This window comes from Arabidopsis thaliana, chromosome 3 (assembly GCF_000001735.4).
Source record: "Arabidopsis thaliana chromosome 3, partial sequence".
NCBI classification, from domain to species: domain Eukaryota; kingdom Viridiplantae; phylum Streptophyta; class Magnoliopsida; order Brassicales; family Brassicaceae; genus Arabidopsis; species Arabidopsis thaliana.
In genome coordinates, this window is record NC_003074.8 from 22,706,193 (window position 1) to 22,726,490 (window position 20,298).

The following is a 20,298-nucleotide window of genomic DNA, read 5'->3' on the forward strand; positions in this document are numbered from 1 at the left end:
ACCGAAGCGAACCGAACCGAAATTATGCCGAAGGAACTGAAATCGAACATCGGTTTATTTTGGTTATTAAAACTTGTTGGACGGCTCCGCGAGCTTATTCATCGGCATCTGTAGAGAAGGAAGGAGTTCGTTTGGCAGCGACGCAAATTTCATGTTTTGAACTGGTAATTTCTCATTAATCCACGCAAAGATATGTGAGTTCTTGTTCGTGTATGAATTTACTTGCGGTTCTCTAGCTCAAAGTTTGGTTCACTTTGTATATGCACGGAAGGTGTTTGTTGATTTGTCTGTGAAAATCTAATGATTCCATTTGTGATGAAATTGTGTCACATAGTGTCTGTGGGGAGAGTTTTAGTGGGTTTTTATCTTTAAATGTTTTTACTTGTATTCTCGCGTTAGATATTAGGTTTAGCCTAAACCTGCAGCTGCACGAAGCCCGCATCCTCAAACTGGTAAATTTCAACCTCAAGGCAATTTTCTCTGTTTTGTTTCTGGGGTTTTGAGATTTTTGCTTTATGTGTGCTTTTATCTGTGATTTAAGCATTGTTGTTTCATAGATTAGTTGTTTGGTTCTAACCTGATTTAGGAATAGCTAGAGAATTAGAATCTTAAGTATCTGAGACACGTTTCGAGATTATTACTTTGACTGGAATATGTGAATGTGACGAGAAGTGTAGTTAATGAAAATTGAGCTCGTTTCATGTGTGTGCTTGTTCTCTCCTTGATATCAGAGAATAGCTTCTTGTTTTAGGCTTAACTAGGATGCAAACTAGGGCAATTCAGGACCACCAAGATTCTTAAGGTCTGTGAAAATTCTCATCTTTTGATTTATACAGAGTGTAGATGTCTATCTTTGCAGAGTCAGCTTTGAATCAGTCTATATGTCAAGACTCTATATTGCTGACCTTATGCGTATATCTTGTGCTCACATTGCTTATAGGTCACAGAATATAGTTCCCACAAGTCACTTCTAAGACTATTGTTGAAAAATCTAATTGATCCTTATTCTCATCATTTGATTGACCGCAGAGAGTAGATGTCTATCTTTCATTGGTTCTGGGGTCAAGTTGCATGATTGATTAGTTAAAAGGTTAGACTTCTCCGTGGTAACATAAGTGTTACAATTCATATTATTATTATAAGGTTTAAGTTGATTGTGATTGTGAATGAAGTCATGCAGTTTTTTTTTATATATACATAGATCTAAAACACTTAATAACTAATCACCGTTGGAACATTATATAACATACATAAGAGACTGACTAACTGAGTAATTTAAGGTGCAGTCTATGAACTAACTTGTTAGGAATGCTTGAAAGGATGTTAGTTTTGATGTGCTTTAACAAGTCTCTTACCTTGTTCTGAATGCATTGATGATTGCTAATTAGCCTAAACCGTTTAGGGACCAATTCGAAAGGTTTGGTGAAAGAGAACTCCTTAGGTTAACTTGTTGCATTCAACTAGTGATTGGCCAATGTGACTAAGATTTAACAAGAGCTTACCGAAAAAATCGCTTGTGAACTTGTCTTACTGCAGTAAAGTGAAGTAAGCATATCACTTCTGGGACTATAGGAAGTTGGGAGGTGGTGATACTCTAGTAGCAATGACAACGGAAACGGCAAAGAAGAAGGGAACTCCACAGATTTTTAAAACAGATAAGGCACAAAAACTTGTAAGATTTTTTCCTCATTGAAGCACAAAAATCCTTGAATCAAATCTAGATATTTCTTGCTTTCATATAATTTGGTTTCAATCTCACCGCTTTGAGTTTTTGCGGTTTGCAGGCTGAGAAGTGGGTTGCCAGTATGACGAGGCCCACAGAGGATGATCCTATTGAGACTGCACAAGAAGAACGACCACACAGGTGAACGCAAATATCTTTTTACATGTAAATTTGCATTTCGTTTGAGAAAATGAAGCTAAATATAAGTATCGTTGTAACCCCTGTGTTAGGCTTGGACTTGGTGCTCAAGTGTCACGACAAACAAAGCGTAGACCTTCAGACGACCCTCTCGATCAGAAACTAGAAGCCAAGTTTGCTGCAGTGAAAAGAAAAAATGCAAGATTGGTTGCAGAAGCTGCTGGTTCTAGTAAGAATGCCGGTGATGACAGTGAGGATGATGATGAATCAGAAAGCAAAAGCCAAGCATTTGGTAAGAAAAAGAAAAATACAAGTACTCCTCATTAGAGTTTGTGATGTACTATAGTAAAAAGTCATGGCCTTGTATTTGTTTTGATTGTTGGATAAGAGCTAAAACGCATAATTGTAGTTCTATTGGAACATGGTGCTTGGTAAAAAAACATCATCTTTGTCTTATTTAAGTTCAAGCCTCATGTTATACCACTCTATAGTTATAACTCATGCACAACTCTCTTGGCCGAGTAAAACTACAGATGCCACTGGAAAGCAAAAACAGAGTATGGAAGTGAAAGAAACAATATAAGAGATTCTGAAGTCTTTGTTTATGTTAAAAAAGCTGTGGTTGTGCCACTGCACAAGAATGTCAAGAGATTTGACCATGGCAGTGGCAATGAAACTGTACAGGATAGACAAAAGGTTAAAACAAAGAGCCTCATCACAGGTTGTCGCTGCTGGGTTCCTGCATCGGTTCAACTTGAACCATGTCTCTGCAGCTCATGATGATCTCTTCTACTAACTCATCAAGGATCATTTCACTTGTATAGGAACCTAGACAACCGATCTCAAACCGGAGATCCATCCAGCTTCCAGTTCTAGCCATGTCTTTTTTTACTATCTGATCTAAAGTGTGAGGGAAAGGCAAAGGTTGGAGATGCCAGTAAACTCCTTCTTGTGCTACTTTAGCTGCGATTTCCATGTCTGAGATCAACTGGACCTCAGGTTTCACGAATGAAATCCAAGGCCCGGGATTGAATTCATTCCAACAGAAGTCCATAAGAACTTCATTGATACAGTCGTAAAGGAGATTCTTATCGTCGCAGAGCTGTGTAGAAGAAAAAACTATGCCATCTGTTAGTTCTAGCTCAAGAAGCTGTTCCGAGTAAAAGGGCCTTGTTAAAAGCTCTTCCCAGCTCAAGGCTGCAGATTTCACAACGGCTTCAATGTATGCAAGTGTCAATTCCTTGTCATCTATGGTTGCTTCGACATTGTTGTCCTTCTCTGGTTTTGGAGAATCAACTTCATCGAATCTTATACAGAGTGGTTGCATCCGCATTCCAGCTAAATGAGAATTAAGAAACAGTAGTAAGAAACCAAGTTCTGATGAATCAACCTTGAGCTGATTTTTAAAGTTCTTAAATACCTGAACTGAAACTTGTGCTTGTTGTTGGGCTACTGTCATCATCTGTGAACAAAGTCTCGAGCACAGACACTGGACTTAACTTTCCCTGCGCATCAGTGGCAGTTTCTTTGCATTCAGTCAACCTTACTGAACAAGTTGTTGGAGATTCTAGAGGAGAAGCCGGCGAATGCGCTTGGTGGTTCAACATTTCCTGGAACAAGATAAACCATGAAATCTAAAATTTCATTCAAGAAAAACAGAGAATGTATTCACTTATCACATACACAAGTTGTCTAACCTTTTCTACATCTTCATCAACATTTTCGACTTCTCGGGAAACGGAAGAGCTACAAGTTTCAGATAATGGATCTATCTCACTCTCCTCATCATTGTCTATATTCTCAGTTTCATTCCCATAGTCTGAAACCATTTAGTAACATTTTGTCAGAACAATATTAAGATCTGCTGGGGATAGAAAGAAACATCTCAAAAAGAGAAGAAGAAACAAATCACCTCTAGGAACAGAGACATCAATGGTAAATAATGTATCGTCGTCTTTATCCGAATCTTCATCAATCAGATCATTTGTAGCTGAACTGGTTTCTGGTGTTTGTAGAATCTCTGGTTGCTCAGTTGTCTGACTTAGAGTACTAACCAAATCATGTGCCGGGATCAATCTAGGACTGTCTGCTGGTGAACAGAACTCAGGGAGAGAAAGAATCTTCCCCAGGATTCTTGGCACTTCCTTGTCTGGTAAATTCACATCTATATCTCCATTTGCAAGCATTTCAGACAAGTGTTTCTTGGCTGCAATATATAAGCCAGACATTATCTTCTTTGAATCTTCGCTTGAGTAGATAGTCTCCTCTTTACCATCCTCGGTCGTTCTTTCGTCACAGAACGGTTCTTCTTTATCCGAAACATCATGCTTCTCCTCTGATTTACTCTGTATCTCTTCTTGCGTAGAACAGTTTTGGCTCCTCTTATCAACAGAAACATCACATGACTTCTTTCCAACAGCAGATTGTAGTCTTCTCTTGACTAAACCGATAAGGAAGCGAGAAAATGTTCTCCCGGTTTTGGACTTGTTGGCAGTAGAATGCAGTCCAGTTGAAGAATCAACATCCAAAGTATTTGGACCAGGTTTCAAAACCACAATTGTTTTTGCAACTTGAGATCTGTTTCTCCTCTCTTCTGATTTCCATTTCCTGCTGAAAAAGTTAGCTTTCCTCTTCGGTATCACCACCGCCTCTTGCTTCGATACTACTTCAGGCTTTTCTTCTTCTACTCTCTTAGAATCTCCCAAGGTTTGAGCATCTTCATTTGAAAGCTTCTTCTTGAGGAATGATTCTTCTTCTTCAGAACCCAAAACATGAAAAGCCTCCAATAAGTCTTTACAGGTTTGGATCTCTCCTTCTTTCTGAGCTATCAACCGTTTGATAATCTCTTTGAATTTCTCTTCAGATTCATCAACTAGACTCTTACAAACCTCAGTCTCTACATGTTCATCACCGGCGACCGAAACATGGATATCTTCCTCATCAACACTCTCATGAGAGCTCTCACAAGAACATGTAATCTGCTTCATTTCATTACCTGCATAAATGAGTAATATATAGGATCAGAAGACTGATTATAACAAGAATCTTTGTTAGACTTAGACACATAATGTTAAACGAAACAAAAACCTGAAACTCGTTTGCTTCCACGTTTGTTATCCATCAAGAGACGTTTCTGGTTAGATCCAAAGAGACTAATGAACACCCACACACATCCTATACCATTGATACCTTCTCTTTCAAGATTTCTCCGACAATTTCTCTCCATTTAACAGTTGACACTTAAATAGAGAAGTGGTAAGGAAACTGTTAATACAAGCAAAGAATAAACTTATGTCTGAATATAATAAAAAAAAAAAAGATTCATCATGCAAATGATCTGTTAAAACTCTGTTTTCATGATTTTTTCTCATCAGTCACACAAACGCATTGTGATCATTACTGTTCATAATTCGATACCTTTCCTTTACAAGCAAGAGAACCTTTTTTTTTTGGGATCATTGTGAAGAAGAAGAAGAAAAAGAGGTATAAAGATTAAAGACAATACCTTTTAGAATCTGATCCGATACTTGGGAAAATCTGATAATGCAGCTGGAGAGAGTGATTAATAAGAAACTTTCTTTTCAACTTTTTAGCTGTTTTCCACGAAAACAAAAAGAAGAAGAAGAAGAAGAAAGCTTTCACCGGATTTTCCCGGAAAACGTTCGCTGAATTTGCGGCTTTAATATTTTATAAAACGAAATAACGAAGCTCGAAACACGAGGGCAAATGTTGAACACAGTAGTGTCTCAATTTAGATGAAGAAGACCCATATTTCTCTCACCAGAATATGAAAACCACTGTGAAGATTAAAATAGAAAAGAGTGAGAGAAAATCAATATAGATTTATAAAATGGAGAATTAGGCATAAAGTCACACGAGTTGAATAAATTACTAGAAAAAGGACCAACCTAGATTATGAGTAAATGTGCTGATTGTATCAAGTTTCATCATTTACACATCTACGAAGCCAATAAAGAGTAAAGATTTTTCTTTTCTTTTTTTGTTGGGGTTAATATTGACGTGGTTCACTTGAAAGTGCAGCAGCCATTGGAAACCTCGCCCATAACTCTATATACATTATATATACAAATCATTGTCATTGTATATACATGTGTATTAGTGTCTTCACGAGACTGTAATGAATGTGTATAGATATATATGTATTTATACGTATATGGACAGAGAAGGTTTGGTGATGCAGGTAGGTAGGTAATGGTCCTCTAGAAGGAGTCGTCGCATGCAGCGAGTAGTACCGTACATAACTAATGTGTCGGGAGGGGTATTATGGTGATTTCGTTCAACAGAAATTGCAAAGTCAAAATAGTTTATATCAAAGAAAATCAAAATAAAAAAAGGGAGAGAGAAATTAGAATAAATGAAGAAAAAGTCAAAAATGACATTAGAGTCTCTTCCACTATGGACAAATTTTTCTTTGTTAATAATGACACACATATACACGAACACGACATTTCGATTCTGAGCATAACATTTTTAAAAAGTTATGTGTCTATTAAGAAATTAATTATGCTGAAGCATGAAGTTGATGGTTTAATGGCTAATTCTCCTATGTCACCAACCTAGTTTGTTAGTTTTTCTGGTCACACGGAAGATAAAACGTATGGTTTATAATCCATAAAAAAAAGTCTATTTTATATGTTCTGCTATAGAATGCGACTAAATAGGGATGTGAAAAAGAGTCCGTTACGATGTTACCATCCAACGATTAAACCAATATATAGCTCTCTTTTGACTAATGGCGATTAACGTTTGATAACTAAGAGATTACATATTGTAGGTTATCATTTAAAAACAAATTCGGAGTTATCATTTTGTTACATTTCTATTTTTGACGTAATATCATTTTGTTATAATGTTATTTGTAGTTCATCTTCTGTCGTTACATATACGTTTGTAGTTTGTAGAAACATGTTTGCAGACTTGCAGTATACTAAACTAATATAGTAATATATTATATAAAGAAATGATAATGACAAATTGACAATAATAATATTTCTCAGAGTCATACTAAAATATTAAAATAACTTAATTTTTAAGAGTTTCGTTCATGCATGGCTTTTTTGCTCAGTCTTGTTCATGTTCATGTTCCAAATTAAGATACCAAAAAAAAATACACTTGATTTTATAATCCTTAATTTTTATTTACTGCCCCGAGGTTTGCCTACCCTCTAATTACACCACACACATTTAGATCAGACTCTAATTAAGAAAACCAATAGAATAGCACTTACCAAACTTTCTTTATGATATGACTCTGACATATACTATAATTAGCATAATGCAATATACAACGATTTTCATCTTTGTTTAGCCCACTAGCTAATCACCTACTCATTAATTTTTGTTTTTTCTGTATGCAGATATATATGTATATAGTTTTGTTTTGTACTTATATGCACTAGTAGTTATAATGTCCATTTACGTAATGTAGTAATCTATTGAAATTAATATTTGCCGACAGTTTTATACAAAACACACACACCCTGAAAGTTCTATAATATAATGAACATCTACATCTTTGAAATTGAGCTAAGAAGGTTTATTTTGTATTAGCGATCGATGATTAAGAAATATGCGTTGAGATACTTGAAGATAATGAACGACGACGTTTGTCTTTGCATCTGTACGTACCCAACAATTAATATTAGAAAACAAAGTATCACTACAAAGCTGTGTAATAGTAAAGAGATACCAATCATTTTATTTTTCATAGGATTCTCCTCCAAACCCATAACCTTTTCAGTTTGTCTTAAAGGTGCATTAGAAGGATAAATTAAAGGTTTCATTTTCTTTTTATAGAGCAAACTATGTCTAGTTCAAAAAGAGAGACTAAAATGTGTCTGTTAATCTTTCTGTACTTTTTTGTAGATTGATGACATATATATACATAAACGAAATCATCCCTAGGTTTATATATGTATTAAGTACATCAAATAAAATTTATTGTTTTCATTTAATTTACATAAATGAAATTTATTGTTTGGTGGCTGTAAATCAAATAAAATCATCACAACAATTTTTGCATCGCACGAAAAGTTATCTAGTGCGACATAATAAAGCTAATTATTGGGGTTTTAAACTATTTTGCATGATAAATTATTGGAGTACATGTTTATATATAACACTGAAGCTCGTCTTCGTTTTTTTGGGTCAATATTTCCAAATCTTCGAAAAATACTAAAAACTTTGATATCCTAAATAAGTTTATCTATCTATCTATCTATCTATCTATCTATATATATATATTATTCTATAAGTTTATAATTACTTTTGATAAAACAGTTCTAACATAACGTTTTAAACCCTATACATACAATTTTGTAGAAGAAAAAGTCGTAATACATATATTTCAATTTCCAAAGTCGTCATATTTTACCAAAATTTCGATAAAATAATAATTAAGTACTTTAATTTATATGTCATTACTAAACTGAAATCCATCAGCATGCAATGATACAATCACACAACCGATGTGGGAACGTAACATTCTGGAAATGTTAAAAATGCGTAAGATTTTTCTGTTGAAACTAAAACATCACTAGTGGGCGGTTTCATATTATTAGCACTATTAATTATCACTTTATACAAATTTTGTTTTTTAATGCTTTATTCGGTCCACGAAAATTGGCTGTTTGCGAAGTAAACACACCAATAAATTAACGCCATCTCCTTATATATCAGATAATGTGATTGATCAATAGGTACTTAACAACTAACTCACCCCAAATTGTATATCAATTAATTAGTTGTACATAATTATTTCAAATTAATATAGCTATATATTATATTCATGTTGTTCATAACAAGCTTAAAAGATTATGGAAAAACTGTACATTGATTGAGTTAGGTTCGTGCGATGTATGTCTCTTACTAAAAGAAGTATTAAGCGTTGTATATCATATCGATATATCCACAAAACATTATTAATATCATGATTAAAGAAATTATCATATCGATTAATATCTAATAAGCATTAAAATATATGTGTCTGTGTGTCTAGAATGATTAGGAATTTATGATATTTTAAACCCATAAACAAGACAAAAACTAAGAAATGGACGAAGAGAGTCATCATAGTCTCACCAACTATATATGATCCAACCATATATGTTTTAAACTTTAATCTTTAACCTAAATATATTTACTGGGTGACAGAAAGCAAGATTATGTGTATTGGACACGTTTTTATATTTTATCTTTGCTTAACACAAAATTATCACGCTTAGATACAACAAAGTTGAATACAAACCGGAAACACCAAGGGATTGTTTATAAAATTTCGCAGAAGAAATATCTCTTTTTTGGATGAATGGCTCATAAAATTATTTATGGGTAGTTTTATACTTCTATTATATTTTGAAAAAGGATCTTGGAAAAACATTAGCTCAAATGATTCCTTTGAAAATAGAAGGTCTTGGGCCGCACATTTTAATGCTACTACTGGCCTATCCCAGACGGCCCAAAATTATAATGGGCCTAAAATAAACAAAATTCTCTTCTGGCCCATTGACCACATTCGAACCCCAAAAGTTAAAATCACAAAGCAAAAGGGGCTGACGTTAAAACTCAAAAGTTAAGGGGCTAAACTTAAAATAAAAAGCTAATGGACTAATTTTAAATCTCAACGATACAGAACATGACTAAAAATCAAAACCACAAAGTTCAGGAACTAAAGCTAAAATCACAAGTTTAGGGACTAAAATTATTATCTAATGTGATATACCTTGGTTGACTTTAAATTGGTGATCTCAGTGATGATGTATTTGCTTGAATACTTTATATGTATTAGAATTTAGAGTGTAAATAACTGAAACTAAAATAAATTTCTCTGTAGATGAACTAAACTTGTGGACGTTAGCTTTGTTTGCTCAATGAACTTGAATTAAACGAAACTCTTAAAGCTTATCACGCGGGAAAGGAGACGAGGTCGTTAAAAAAAGCGGTTGACTGTTAGACATAACCGTCAAAACATACTAAAAGTTGACGACATCAAACCTGAAGAAAGAACGCCTGAAATTTATCTTTAGTTACATCTGAAATTTCGATCTCACTTTCGTAATGTTGACATTTCTCTTGACAATGACAGAGACCATCACTTTGAGATTCTTTGGTCGGCTCTCAATATTGAAAGTCAGAGGCTTATCCATTATTATCTGATTATGCTTCTGCGGTAAGGCTTTTAAGGAACACGGTTTCGTGATTAGATACGTGTTTGTCTTATAATTGAAACCTTTTCCTCTTATCCCTATATATACTATATACTTGGCTCATCAAATACTCTGTTAGATCAAATCTTAATTTATCGCAAAAAGTATTCTGTTCTTTTTTATATGGACCGGAGTCACAATGACATTAAAGATTCCGATCCAAGAGATGGTGAAAATGGTTGGCTCTTTAAGATCTCATGGCATCGATATCCCTGAATCAATGGAAATCAACAAAAAAGAGAAGATCTATGTAGCAGTGACAGAGAAAGATCTAGAAAGCAAGTCTAGTCTCGTTTGGGCGATACAGAACAGTGGAGGCAAAGAGTTTTGCATCGTCCATGTTCATCAACCTATCCGTAAGTAATTAAACATCCACAAGAATCTTTTTATGCAGAGGTTAAGGATTATTTGGTTAAATTTGGAGTATCTTGTGTTCTTGATTTCAAGCGGGGGAGATGTTTCACGAGCAGAAATTGCGTCTCTACAGAAAAGAGAAGGACAAAGCACATAAGAATTCGGAGAAGTACCTTCAAATATGCAGGCAAATGCAGGTATCTATATCCTTACTTCTTATCCATGTGTTTTGATGGTAGAAGAGATGTTTGGTTTTAAATTTCCAGTCAAATTGTGAATTAGGTCACTGCAGAGATCATATATATTGAAACGGATTCGGTAGAGAAAGGTATCCTCCAATTGATATCTCAGCGCGGAGTCACCAAACTCGTTATGGGAGCAGCAGCTGATAGACACTATTCAATGTAAGTGGCTAATTAGTGTAGACTACTAAGACTTTTTGTGATCTAATATATAGATTAAAAAACGTTGATTTTGCAGGAGAATGAGAGACTTAAAGTCCAAGAAAGCTATTTACATTCACAGAGAAGCGCCTGCCACTTGTCTTATATGGTTTACGTGCAACGGTTACCTAATTTGTTCAAGGTTTGGCTAATTAAGTCAATTCTTCATCTTCTTTTGTGTTAGCTGAACATACTAGTCACTGTTAAGGACTGGTCTTTGAGTTTTACTTGTCTCACAAGTCACACTACAATGCAGGGAAGCTAGAAGAGCAAATAACTTGTATCTAGAATGTGCATCGTCAAATTCTTTGAGTCAATCCGACATAACTAGAGGAACTGAAAGTATAGTTAAAGATGATGATCATCTGATCAAATTAGCTGTCACAGAAGCTGAGGCTTCGAAAAGGAAAGCACGCTTTGAGGCATGTAAGCGCGAAGAAGCTGAAAAAACTGCAGTTGATGCACTCAAAAAGGTATGTAAGTTCCTTTTAACATGTTTTTTTAGCTTAGAAGTATCAAACTTTTCTAACTCTTATCTATAACAAAAACAATTGTAGGCTAAACAATGGGAAAATGTGTATTTTGAGGAGTTGAAGCAGAGGAAAGAAACAGAGAAGGCACTGAGGAAAAGAAATGACGAACTTGAAAAGATGAGATCAGAATCCGAGACCCAAATAACCGAATCTTATACTGTGATTAGAAAGCTTCAAGAAAAGAACAACTTATCAATGGAAACGTTTAGAGGAATCAGAGAAGAACAAGAAGAGTTGAAGATAAAGCTTAGAGAAGTATCAAAGCTGAAGGGTAAGCGCGAGGAAGAGGAAGCTTCTACCTCTAACCACCGTGAACCGCCACAATACTTTATTTGTCCCATTACACACGTGAGGAAACGTTACAAGATCAATGAAAACTAAATGATCAAAATGTTATAATTTTAAGAAAAGAAAAAAAAGACCAACAGTTTTGTTATTTGTAGGATATAATGGAGGATCCACATGTAGCAGCTGATGGATTTACATATGAAGGAGAAGCCATAAGCCGTTGGTTTGAGAGAGGACATGAGACTTCTCCAATGATAAACAAAAGGCTTCCTCACACGAGCTTGGTTCCAAATCTTGCTCTTCGATCCGCAATTCAAGAATGGCTTCAACTTCGTGAATTATTGAACAGACCCTCTGCTTGCAGAGAGATATAAGTGATTCGCCTTAATCAGAGTGACAAATTTATCATAAATCAAAACATTTTCAAATTTTGTCAATTCAACTTTCTCTAATTAATGTTTATATTATTATATCAATGCACAGTGCGTTACAACACATATGCTTCTTAGTTAATAGGAGTTGTTACTCTATCACTAGTATTATTGGTTTGGTCACTCTTTTTTGGGGTGGTTACGCACGTATATACTAAATATAGACTATGATCTACTTAGATTTTAATATTTGTGATGAATTGTGAACTATAAGAATATAGTGGTTATGACTGAATTTTTTCATAGATTTAATAAATCTTCCCTCATGGCATAATATTAGTTAGTTAATATATAGTGGTATAGTGGTCACTATTTTATTTGTTAAATTTGGTTTGATGCATTGGTGGTCATTATAACAAGCATAAAAAAACACTAAAGCTAGTATTGGATTCATCCACGTTTTTGTAATTTTGTTATTTGATGGAATAATAATAATAAATTTAGCCTGAATCTTGCATAGATTTAGTTCTCTTAATTAATCTTCCCTCATGACGTTTAATATAACGGAAATATGGTGGTTTGGTTGCCCACTACACACTATATATTCCTTTGATGCCGTGATAGTCATTATAACAAGCACAAGGAAAAACACTAAATCGTAGAAGAAGAAAAGAAAAACAAACAAGCAATGGATTCAACAGCCACCGTTGCAAGTGATCGTCTTAGTCAACTAAACTCTTTCGAGGAGACTATGACAGGCGTGAAAGGCCTTGTTGATTCCGGAATCAAAGAGGTTCCAGCTATGTTCCGTGAGCCTCCAGCTATTTTAGCAAGCCGAAAACCACCACTAGCTTTGCAGTTCACGATCCCAACCATCGATCTGAACGGAGGAGTAGTGTACTACAAGAATCAAGATTCAGTTACACGGAGAAGCATGGTTGAGAAGATAGGAGATGCAGCGGAGAAATGGGGTTTCTTCCAGGTGGTTAACCACGGGATCCCGCTCGACGTGCTGGAGAAGGTGAAAGAAGGGATTCGCGCGTTTCACGAGCAGGATGCTGAATTGAAGAAACGGTTCTACTCTCGTGATCACACTCGAAAAATGGTTTACTATAGTAACTTGGATCTCTTCACCGCTATGAAAGCGAGTTGGAGAGATACCATGTGTGCCTATATGGCCCCGGATCCTCCCACATCGGAGGACTTGCCCGAGGTTTGTGGGTAAGGTTTCCATATATATATGAGCTTAATTATTTATAGCTAATAACATTTTTAGAAAGGTTTTTAAAAAAAATTTTGTATTATTTTTTAAAAAGTGAATTATAGAATTTTTAAAGTAAATCCATTTGTATTTTTCATGAATCTGAATTGATGTTTTGATATGTGGCAGGGAGATTATGATGGAGTATGCAAAGGAAATAATGAATTTAGGTGAATTGATCTTTGAGCTTCTATCAGAGGCTCTAGGGTTGAATAATTCTAATCACCTCAAAGACATGGATTGCAGCAAGTCTTTGGTCTTGTTCGGCCAGTACTATCCACCTTGTCCGCAGCCTGACCATACTTTAGGCTTAAGCAAGCACACCGATTTTTCTTTTCTCACCATTGTTCTTCAGGGGAATCTCGGTGGGCTTCAAGTTCTCCATGATAAACAATATTGGATCGATATTCCTCCCGTCCCTGGGGCTCTTGTCGTTAACCTCGGAGATCTTCTCCAGGTTAAAGAAGTGACTTTTTAGCTTTGTAACATTTTAGCTCTATCTTTGTTAGGAATATCATATATGAAATAATATGGAATTTAAAGTAGTAAGTAAAAGATATAGGCTAGTTATGATTTGAATGGAGATGTGAGTTGATTTTTTATTTGAATTTGTGCAGCTTATAAGCAATGGCAAGTTCATAAGCGTGGAGCACAGGGTGATAGCAAATAGAGCGGCTGAACCGCGGATTTCAGTGCCATGTTTCTTCAGCACCGTGATGAGGGAGAGCCATCGAGTATATGGACCCATAAAAGAGCTTCTGTCAGAACAAAACCCTCCCAAGTATAGGGACACCACCATCTCCGAGTTCGCAAGCATGTACGCGTCTAAAGAGATCAATACCTCTGCGTTACTCCGTTTAGAGATCTGATACATCGACCAAAGAAAATGTCTTTGTATTAAATAATGTTCGTATGCGTTTACTCAATTTCAAGATTTGAGACATCGAGCAAATAAACTGTACCTTTGTAACGTAATGTGTGTATGTGTGTCACTCCATGCACGGATATGTCGACGTAAAACATCCGTAAAATGTACCCTTGTAACATAATGTATGTATGTGTGTCACTCTATGTTAGGATATGAGACATTGACCAAATAAAATGTCTTTGAAAACACACACCGTTTGGCCCATTGACCCACTCTTCTTTTTTGTTTTTACATCAAGTAGTCATTTTTTGTTTATATGGTGCTAGTTATAATAACCCATTGCTACCTAATCTTTTAATACACACGCACATTTGTTTTAAGTATATTTTAATGATATAATCGACATTGATTACTTCCTTGAGTTTGATTAGGTCGTTGACACTCAAAGGGCTTAAAAGTAAAACCGCACAAGAAAATAATACATATACATGACATTCCAGAACGAATATTCGAAAGAACAGAGTAACACAAGAAAGGGATGACACATGCCTTAATCGGATCTTTTCTTTCTTAATTCCATATTATTAAAAACATTTTCCGGAGAAGAAGACAAAACCAAAGCTTCTTGTCTGAAACGAACCAGCCATTCTAAAGATTTTTACAAACAACTTTTTCCCGAGAAAATCTCAAGTTTGAGGAAGCGAGAAAGAGCAACATGGAAGAAAAAGAAGAAGCAGGAGTGATGGATGAGAGAATATATGTTGCACTAGGGAGAGAAATAGCCAATAACAAGTCAAATCTGGCATGGGTATTAGATAACTGTCAAGGGAACAAGATCTGTATCGTTCTTGTTCACCGACCTCCTCAAATGATTCCTGTCTGTAAGTTCCCCCAACAACTCCTATATTGTCATCTTTCGAACGGCTTTATACACGAAACAGAGCTCTTAAAGAGTTTGACTTTCAATGATCTTTCTCTTACTTTCACAGTGGGTACCAAGTTCGATGCTGCAACGGTAGATGAAGAATTAGTGAGAGCATACAGAGAGAAACAAAAGGCGAAAACAGACAAGATTCTTGATGAGTACCTTAGAATTTGCTTGCGGAAAGGGGTATGTATATTTTTATACATATACATAAGGGATATGAAGTTTAGGCCATTCCTAAGGAGATTGGTATTGTAGGTCCAAGCAGAGAAGCTGTGCGTTGAGATGAACTCGATCGAGAAAGGAATTGTGCAGATGATTTCTGAGAACAAAGTCAGGAAGTTCATCATGGGAGCAGCTTCAGACAAACATTTTTCAACGTATTGTGTTTTTAGGCTTCACGCTTGTGTTTCTGCTTCACATGCTTCTTTAACAGGTATAGAATTTGACATTTGAGGTGATCAATTTGCAGGAAAATGGAGGATTTGAGATCAAAGAAAGCCATCTTCGTCTGCCAACAAGCTTCTGCTACTTGTCATATACGGTTTACCTGCAAAGGATATCTCATCCATACAAGGTTCAAGCCAGAAGCCTCTTTTCTTTATCTGTATACAAACAGCAGATGATGCTTTAACGTTGATATCTGTGCAATCAATGTAGGGAAGCTAGAATGGATGAAGTCCGAGCTCTCTCAGCTCTACTATCTGACTTTCAACGGCTTGTCACCTCACAAAGTAGCGCCAATTTAGATCAAGACAGTGGAGGTTCAAAGAGGAAAAGTGAGCATGAAGAGGGGGAGGAGGAGGAGAGAACATCACGAACCAGCTCTTCTCGGTCTGCTAGTACATTGTCATACTTTGGAGGATCTGAGGCTTCCTCAAGTGTAAGTGTAATGGAAGAGATATCAAACCGTTCATCTCCACCATCTTTACCGGTAAGTCCTGCGATCCTGAATAAGAGAGAATCCTTTCTTTTTGTTTCTTTCCTTTGCATTTCACCTGGCTCATGAAATGCCTAACGGTGCTGATCCACCAGTGCAGCGGAATGGGACTGGGCATGATAACCTTCCTGATTAACTCCACCAAACTCTGGCAAAGGCTTGCAATTCAAAACCATAAGCATTGTGAATGACCCCACCATTACCTGAAAAGCTACATAAAGAAGACGAGGACAAGAACATAAAGCTACAAAGATCTTGATCACATCTGTAAATACAATGTAGCTCATATTTGTAAACCCAATTGTGAGGAGAAGCTGCTTTGAGTCCTCCACTCTCCTTATCTTGTGAATGTGAGGCTTTGTAAATTATCTTCTTTATATTATTCTTGCGTTAAAATTCAAAGAACAAAAAACAGAAAGATAACCAACAAATGAGCCCACCAACTAAATGCTTTAATTAAAAGTTGTATACAAAAGGTTGATCACTAAAAAGGAGTAAAATAAAAAGAAAACAAAACTGCATCCTACCTCTCGGATTAACTGAGAAGAAAGAGAGAAAGCAGATTGTGGAAAGAAAGAAAAATTACAGGATGACACACATCAACCGCCGGTGACCGGAACACCACTTTCTCTCTAATTGCTTACATTCTAGTGGGGATCTCACCAAAACTGTTCCAGCCATTGGGCTAGCGTTTTCAGCTTCACTTGTGTCCTGCAGCTGGACCTTCAAAGTTCAAAACGCATGCAAACCAAACCATCTATCATCAGTCATCTAAAGCTGTGTTGAAGACTCAAGTGTGTCCTATTTCTAAAACCGATAGGTAGTTCAGTTCAACAGCACCTTGTGCTACACTATTACCATAAATGTAAAGATTAACCAGGAAAAAGGGATAGCATGTACCTGTCAATCGTCTTGAAGTTCCGTTGCCATTTATGGAAAAGTTCACAGGCTGCCTTTCTTGTCCTATCGATAGAACCCAACTAGAGTTCAATCTCCGAGCAAAATCCTCTACCTCTCTGTATTAACATATTAACATAAGGTTCAATAATTTAATTTAGTTTCACTTAATGGCCGCACAATTCGATGTAGATCTTCATATTTAGTCTAGAAGCCGAGGTTTGTAGAAGGTATATTTGGAGAGGTGACTGCTATCAATTATTATTTCAGCCCAAAACGAATACTTCAGGTAGAAAAAGAACCACTTACCTATCAAGCAGTTCCTTCAAAGCTGGATCAATTTCATCATCTATATAACCATCTTCAAACTCAGTCTTTGGCGTAAAAATGTCATCTTCCATACTAGGTAAGTTAGACACATCTCCCAAGCAGGACGCAGTATTGTCAACAATCTCAGCACTTTGTGATTTGGAATCAAGATTATGTAAATCCTAAGAAGAAGGAACGGACTCAGTAAATTGATTACTACCAACCAGAAGCAATCAGAGAGAAACTAGTTTAAACCTTTTCCAAAGCTTCACATGTTCCATTTGAAGAACCATTCTTCTGTTCCTTCCTTTTCTTGTTCTTCTTTTTGCTCTTGGAAGTCTTTACCACCTTGGGATCTGTGAACATAATTATCCTTCTCTAGAGTGAGAGTTTTAAAAGGAAGTAGAAAAGAGAAGACCAAGAAGGAACGCTAACTTAAAACTCACGCATCATATATCTCAATCAAGGATACCCAAGATATCAACCAGGATTTGAGCATCAAATCATCTAATAACTCGGCCATAAATGCATAAGCAAGAGTATACTGATAATGAAAATGACCAATAAAAAGCCCAAAAAATTGAAGCACAAGACGGTGAAAATCTCATATCAGGCACTCACTTAGCAACTAGAAATGAGTCTTACAAAAATTAATAGTTGAACGTGAGCATCAAAATAGACTCCAGAGTCCAGACATGAACCAATATGTGGTACCATCAACATGAATTTAGACAACTCGGAGCAGAAAAAGAAAAAAGGATCATGACATACAGAGAGATATGAAGTTAAGAAAAGTACCTCTGCCATTAATAAATGATAACAGGTCATCCACTGAACGCTCATCGACATGTTCTTCGACCTCGACACTCTAGGACATGGAAATAGCCATAATATATAAACTAGTGCAATAGTTCATTCTTACAAACCAATTCCTGACTTAATATTAAGTAAAATGCTCAACACACCTTTAGTTTCTCTCTTTCTTTCAATTCTTTTCTTTTCTTTGCATACAATCTATTCAACAATCGAATCCGTGGATCATCCATTGTGTTCTTTAGAGGCTCTAATTTCTCCTCCTGATAAATCGTAACAAAAAGCTAAAATATAGAAGCAGATGGGAATGACGCCTCCTAAAAAGAGATGATTTGGGCACAACATACCTCAGTAAGGTCATCAGGCAAATGAAATATTTCGCGTATCTCCTCAGGGGTTTTTCCCTCAATAATTCGTGCAAGGGCACGACTAGTAAGATCAACCAACGGCTTCAACTGCAAACTGTCAGCGGCTGAGGTCAACTCACAGAGCCTCTTTGTATCCATCCGGATGAATTTTTCATCATAAACTTTACGTTCCTAAAAAGTAACAAAGAGCTCTATGAAAAAAAGGCATAGGATAATCGACATGTCATTAATTGTTTCAAATTTAATAACCTCAAGTAAACCTTATTTGAACGTCCAGGTACTTGATGAAATCTGCAGTAATCAAAAATCAGGCTTAACATGGCTGGATTGACTCGCTGTGGAAGAGATATTGCGTAGTTCTTAGAAGACCCAACACCCTTCTGTATTACTTCTTGACATATCATGGGACAGAACATTGCAACCTCTTGTTCCACTTGTTGGATTGAGCCATCAGCAGTTTCAAGCCATATATAGGATTTCATCATCTATGTTGATACCACAAAAAAAGTAATTAGTCTTGGTGCAAGGTAAAAGCTCAACTAATCATTCAAAAACTCCATACATAAAGAAGATAACACTTAAAATAAAACACTATTACTATGAAAAGAATCTATGATGTAACGAGTAGGTCATGTAAACGCATATGATAAGAACTACTAGAGACTAATTAATCACGATTAATATAAAACATTGACGCAAATGGTTGCTAACTTGTTATGTATCCAAAATCTAACCTTGCTAGTACATTTGAGCAAAATATCTAACAATACTAACCCTCACTCTTTATGATAACTAACATAGGTCCTTGTTGCCATAATAAGTAAACGAAATACATGTGAGTTAGTTAGCTATACGCCAACAAAATCCACATTAGTTAAAGTATCAGAGCTTACCTCTGGTTTAATGATGGCCATTTCACCTTCTGACATTGATTTATAGACCCAGTCTTCGGGTATAACGCTTGTAGAGTATATATCTTATTACACTGTCAAGCTCTCCAATATATTGGACAGCGCCCACTATAAAAAGTTGTTATTTTTAAGTCTTCAAGGTTCCAAATACTGCACAGAAGGAGGATTATTTCAGGTCTATGAGCATCGAGACATCAATCTCAATCAATTTCCGGAAACTTAACACTAAACTGGGTACAAGAGAAGAAACAATGTATTGATCATAAATTTGAAATCAAACTTGGTAAACACTCAGAAAGCTCGAGATTGAATCTGGCATCTAATCAAAAATGCATCAACCAGGTCCACACAAACTAAGAGAGTCTAGATTAGTAAGTTCAGAATCGATTCAACTTTTTCTCTTTTTGATGGAAAGTAAGTTTCTCTCGAATGTGAAGAGGCACCTCAATCATGAATTCGTAAAACCCTAAGCCCAGAAATGAAGAGAGAGGTGCTAAATACCAAAAATGAAACAAAAGACAGAGGTGCCGAAACTTAAATTGATACAATGGAGACTGAAATTAAAAGAGGAATAGAGTGAATACCAACAGCGAGAGAGAGAGACATAGATAACATTCAAATGATCAAACGATACAATCGAACAAGTAGCACACGCATAGAGAGATACATATAATGGAGAAACACGACGATGAGAAAGCAATAGATAAGAAGAATACAAGCGTGTCGTACCTTACGACCGGAGGAGAAGCAATGAGTGACGATGGTGGAAGAAAGATTTGAATCTGGCGGGGGATAACGGCGACGGCGGCGGCAGAAACAGACCAAGAGAGAGAGAGAGACAGGAGCGGATAAGAGAGAGAAAGAAGGGCTTAATAATATTTTGGGATTTCTTTTTAATAATTAAGTTTTTCTCGCGCAAAAAAAAAAAAAA

General features: G+C 36.0%; 6 protein-coding genes and 2 long non-coding RNA genes across 20 annotated transcripts; 5 read left to right on the forward strand and 3 right to left on the reverse strand.

The window, feature by feature from the left end:
- Positions 1 to 49: 49 nt before the first annotated feature.
- On the forward strand, positions 50 to 2,317 carry AT3G61370 (pre-mRNA-splicing factor CWC22-like protein (DUF3245); the record flags this gene model as incomplete). Of its 3 annotated transcripts, NM_001340088.1 has the most annotated exons (5): positions 98 to 164; positions 1,030 to 1,090; positions 1,537 to 1,672; positions 1,785 to 1,864; positions 1,954 to 2,188. In NM_001340088.1, exons 3-5 carry the CDS (start codon positions 1,604 to 1,606, stop codon positions 2,186 to 2,188), a joined length of 384 nt encoding a protein of 127 aa, NP_001327737.1. In that variant the 5' UTR covers positions 98 to 164; positions 1,030 to 1,090; positions 1,537 to 1,603. The 3 variants fall into 3 exon arrangements, with proteins under 3 accessions (NP_191696.1, NP_001327737.1, NP_001327736.1); NM_116001.4 differs by lacking the exon at positions 1,030 to 1,090 and having other exon boundaries at positions 50 to 164; positions 1,954 to 2,317; NM_001340089.1 differs by lacking the exon at positions 1,030 to 1,090 and having other exon boundaries at positions 120 to 452.
- Positions 171 to 489, reverse strand: AT3G09645. Its single transcript, NR_141551.1, has one exon. It is a non-coding gene; the product is annotated as an other RNA (long non-coding RNA).
- Positions 2,290 to 5,885, reverse strand: TRM14 (Phosphatidylinositol N-acetyglucosaminlytransferase subunit P-like protein; the record flags this gene model as incomplete). 3 transcript variants are annotated; one of them, NM_001340090.1, is made up of 7 exons in its annotated part: positions 5,770 to 5,885; positions 5,367 to 5,658; positions 4,949 to 5,100; positions 3,774 to 4,856; positions 3,559 to 3,680; positions 3,282 to 3,471; positions 2,290 to 3,199 (listed from the first exon to the last, which is right to left on the reverse strand). In NM_001340090.1, the coding sequence occupies exons 3-7, from the start codon at positions 5,085 to 5,087 to the stop codon at positions 2,577 to 2,579; spliced, it is 2,157 nt and encodes a 718-aa protein (NP_001319813.1). In that variant the 5' UTR covers positions 5,088 to 5,100; positions 5,367 to 5,658; positions 5,770 to 5,885. The 3 variants fall into 3 exon arrangements, with proteins under 3 accessions (NP_001319813.1, NP_001327158.1, NP_191697.1); NM_001340091.1 differs by lacking the exon at positions 5,770 to 5,885 and having other exon boundaries at positions 2,577 to 3,199; positions 5,367 to 5,671; NM_116002.4 differs by lacking the exon at positions 5,770 to 5,885 and having other exon boundaries at positions 2,577 to 3,199; positions 4,949 to 5,390.
- On the forward strand, positions 3,928 to 4,298 carry AT3G09655. The gene has a single exon (NR_141552.1). It is a non-coding gene; the product is annotated as an other RNA (long non-coding RNA).
- Positions 5,886 to 10,045: 4,160 nt separating the features above from the next.
- On the forward strand, positions 10,046 to 12,298 carry AT3G61390 (RING/U-box superfamily protein). Of its 5 annotated transcripts, none has more exons than NM_116003.3 (7): positions 10,046 to 10,442; positions 10,534 to 10,637; positions 10,723 to 10,844; positions 10,921 to 11,025; positions 11,140 to 11,356; positions 11,441 to 11,764; positions 11,860 to 12,298. In NM_116003.3, the coding sequence occupies exons 1-7, from the start codon at positions 10,226 to 10,228 to the stop codon at positions 12,076 to 12,078; spliced, it is 1,308 nt and encodes a 435-aa protein (NP_191698.2). In that variant the 5' UTR covers positions 10,046 to 10,225; the 3' UTR covers positions 12,079 to 12,298. The 5 variants fall into 5 exon arrangements, with proteins under 5 accessions (NP_191698.2, NP_850732.1, NP_001325791.1 ...); NM_001340094.1 differs by having other exon boundaries at positions 10,157 to 10,442; positions 11,441 to 11,687; positions 11,860 to 12,186; NM_180401.2 differs by having other exon boundaries at positions 11,441 to 12,298.
- Positions 12,299 to 12,653: 355 nt separating this feature from the next.
- Positions 12,654 to 14,454, forward strand: AT3G61400 (2-oxoglutarate (2OG) and Fe(II)-dependent oxygenase superfamily protein). Of its 2 annotated transcripts, NM_116004.2 has the most exons (3): positions 12,654 to 13,296; positions 13,466 to 13,793; positions 13,954 to 14,454. In NM_116004.2, exons 1-3 carry the CDS (start codon positions 12,764 to 12,766, stop codon positions 14,203 to 14,205), a joined length of 1,113 nt encoding a protein of 370 aa, NP_191699.1. In that variant the 5' UTR covers positions 12,654 to 12,763; the 3' UTR covers positions 14,206 to 14,454. The 2 variants fall into 2 exon arrangements, with proteins under 2 accessions (NP_191699.1, NP_001325662.1); NM_001340095.1 differs by lacking the exon at positions 13,954 to 14,454 and having other exon boundaries at positions 13,466 to 13,915.
- A 274-nt stretch (positions 14,455 to 14,728) lies between these two features.
- AT3G61410 (U-box kinase family protein) lies at positions 14,729 to 16,504 on the forward strand. Of its 3 annotated transcripts, NM_116005.4 has the most exons (6): positions 14,729 to 15,085; positions 15,194 to 15,315; positions 15,388 to 15,509; positions 15,602 to 15,706; positions 15,790 to 16,063; positions 16,165 to 16,504. In NM_116005.4, the coding sequence occupies exons 1-6, from the start codon at positions 14,920 to 14,922 to the stop codon at positions 16,258 to 16,260; spliced, it is 885 nt and encodes a 294-aa protein (NP_191700.2). In that variant the 5' UTR covers positions 14,729 to 14,919; the 3' UTR covers positions 16,261 to 16,504. The 3 variants fall into 3 exon arrangements, with proteins under 3 accessions (NP_191700.2, NP_001326697.1, NP_001326698.1); NM_001340096.1 differs by having other exon boundaries at positions 15,790 to 16,504; NM_001340097.1 differs by having other exon boundaries at positions 14,780 to 15,315; positions 16,165 to 16,481.
- Positions 16,505 to 16,517: 13 nt separating this feature from the next.
- On the reverse strand, positions 16,518 to 20,242 carry SK21 (SKP1-like 21). 2 transcript variants are annotated; one of them, NM_116006.4, is made up of 10 exons: positions 20,097 to 20,242; positions 19,350 to 19,517; positions 18,717 to 18,941; positions 18,436 to 18,627; positions 18,241 to 18,351; positions 18,074 to 18,143; positions 17,531 to 17,631; positions 17,276 to 17,457; positions 16,970 to 17,085; positions 16,518 to 16,792 (listed from the first exon to the last, which is right to left on the reverse strand). In NM_116006.4, exons 2-10 carry the CDS (start codon positions 19,383 to 19,385, stop codon positions 16,770 to 16,772), a joined length of 1,056 nt encoding a protein of 351 aa, NP_567113.1. In that variant the 5' UTR covers positions 19,386 to 19,517; positions 20,097 to 20,242; the 3' UTR covers positions 16,518 to 16,769. The 2 variants fall into 2 exon arrangements, with proteins under 2 accessions (NP_567113.1, NP_001118876.1); NM_001125404.1 differs by lacking the exon at positions 16,518 to 16,792 and adding an exon at positions 16,820 to 16,876 and having other exon boundaries at positions 20,097 to 20,232.
- Between the last annotated feature and the right edge of the window lie 56 nt (positions 20,243 to 20,298).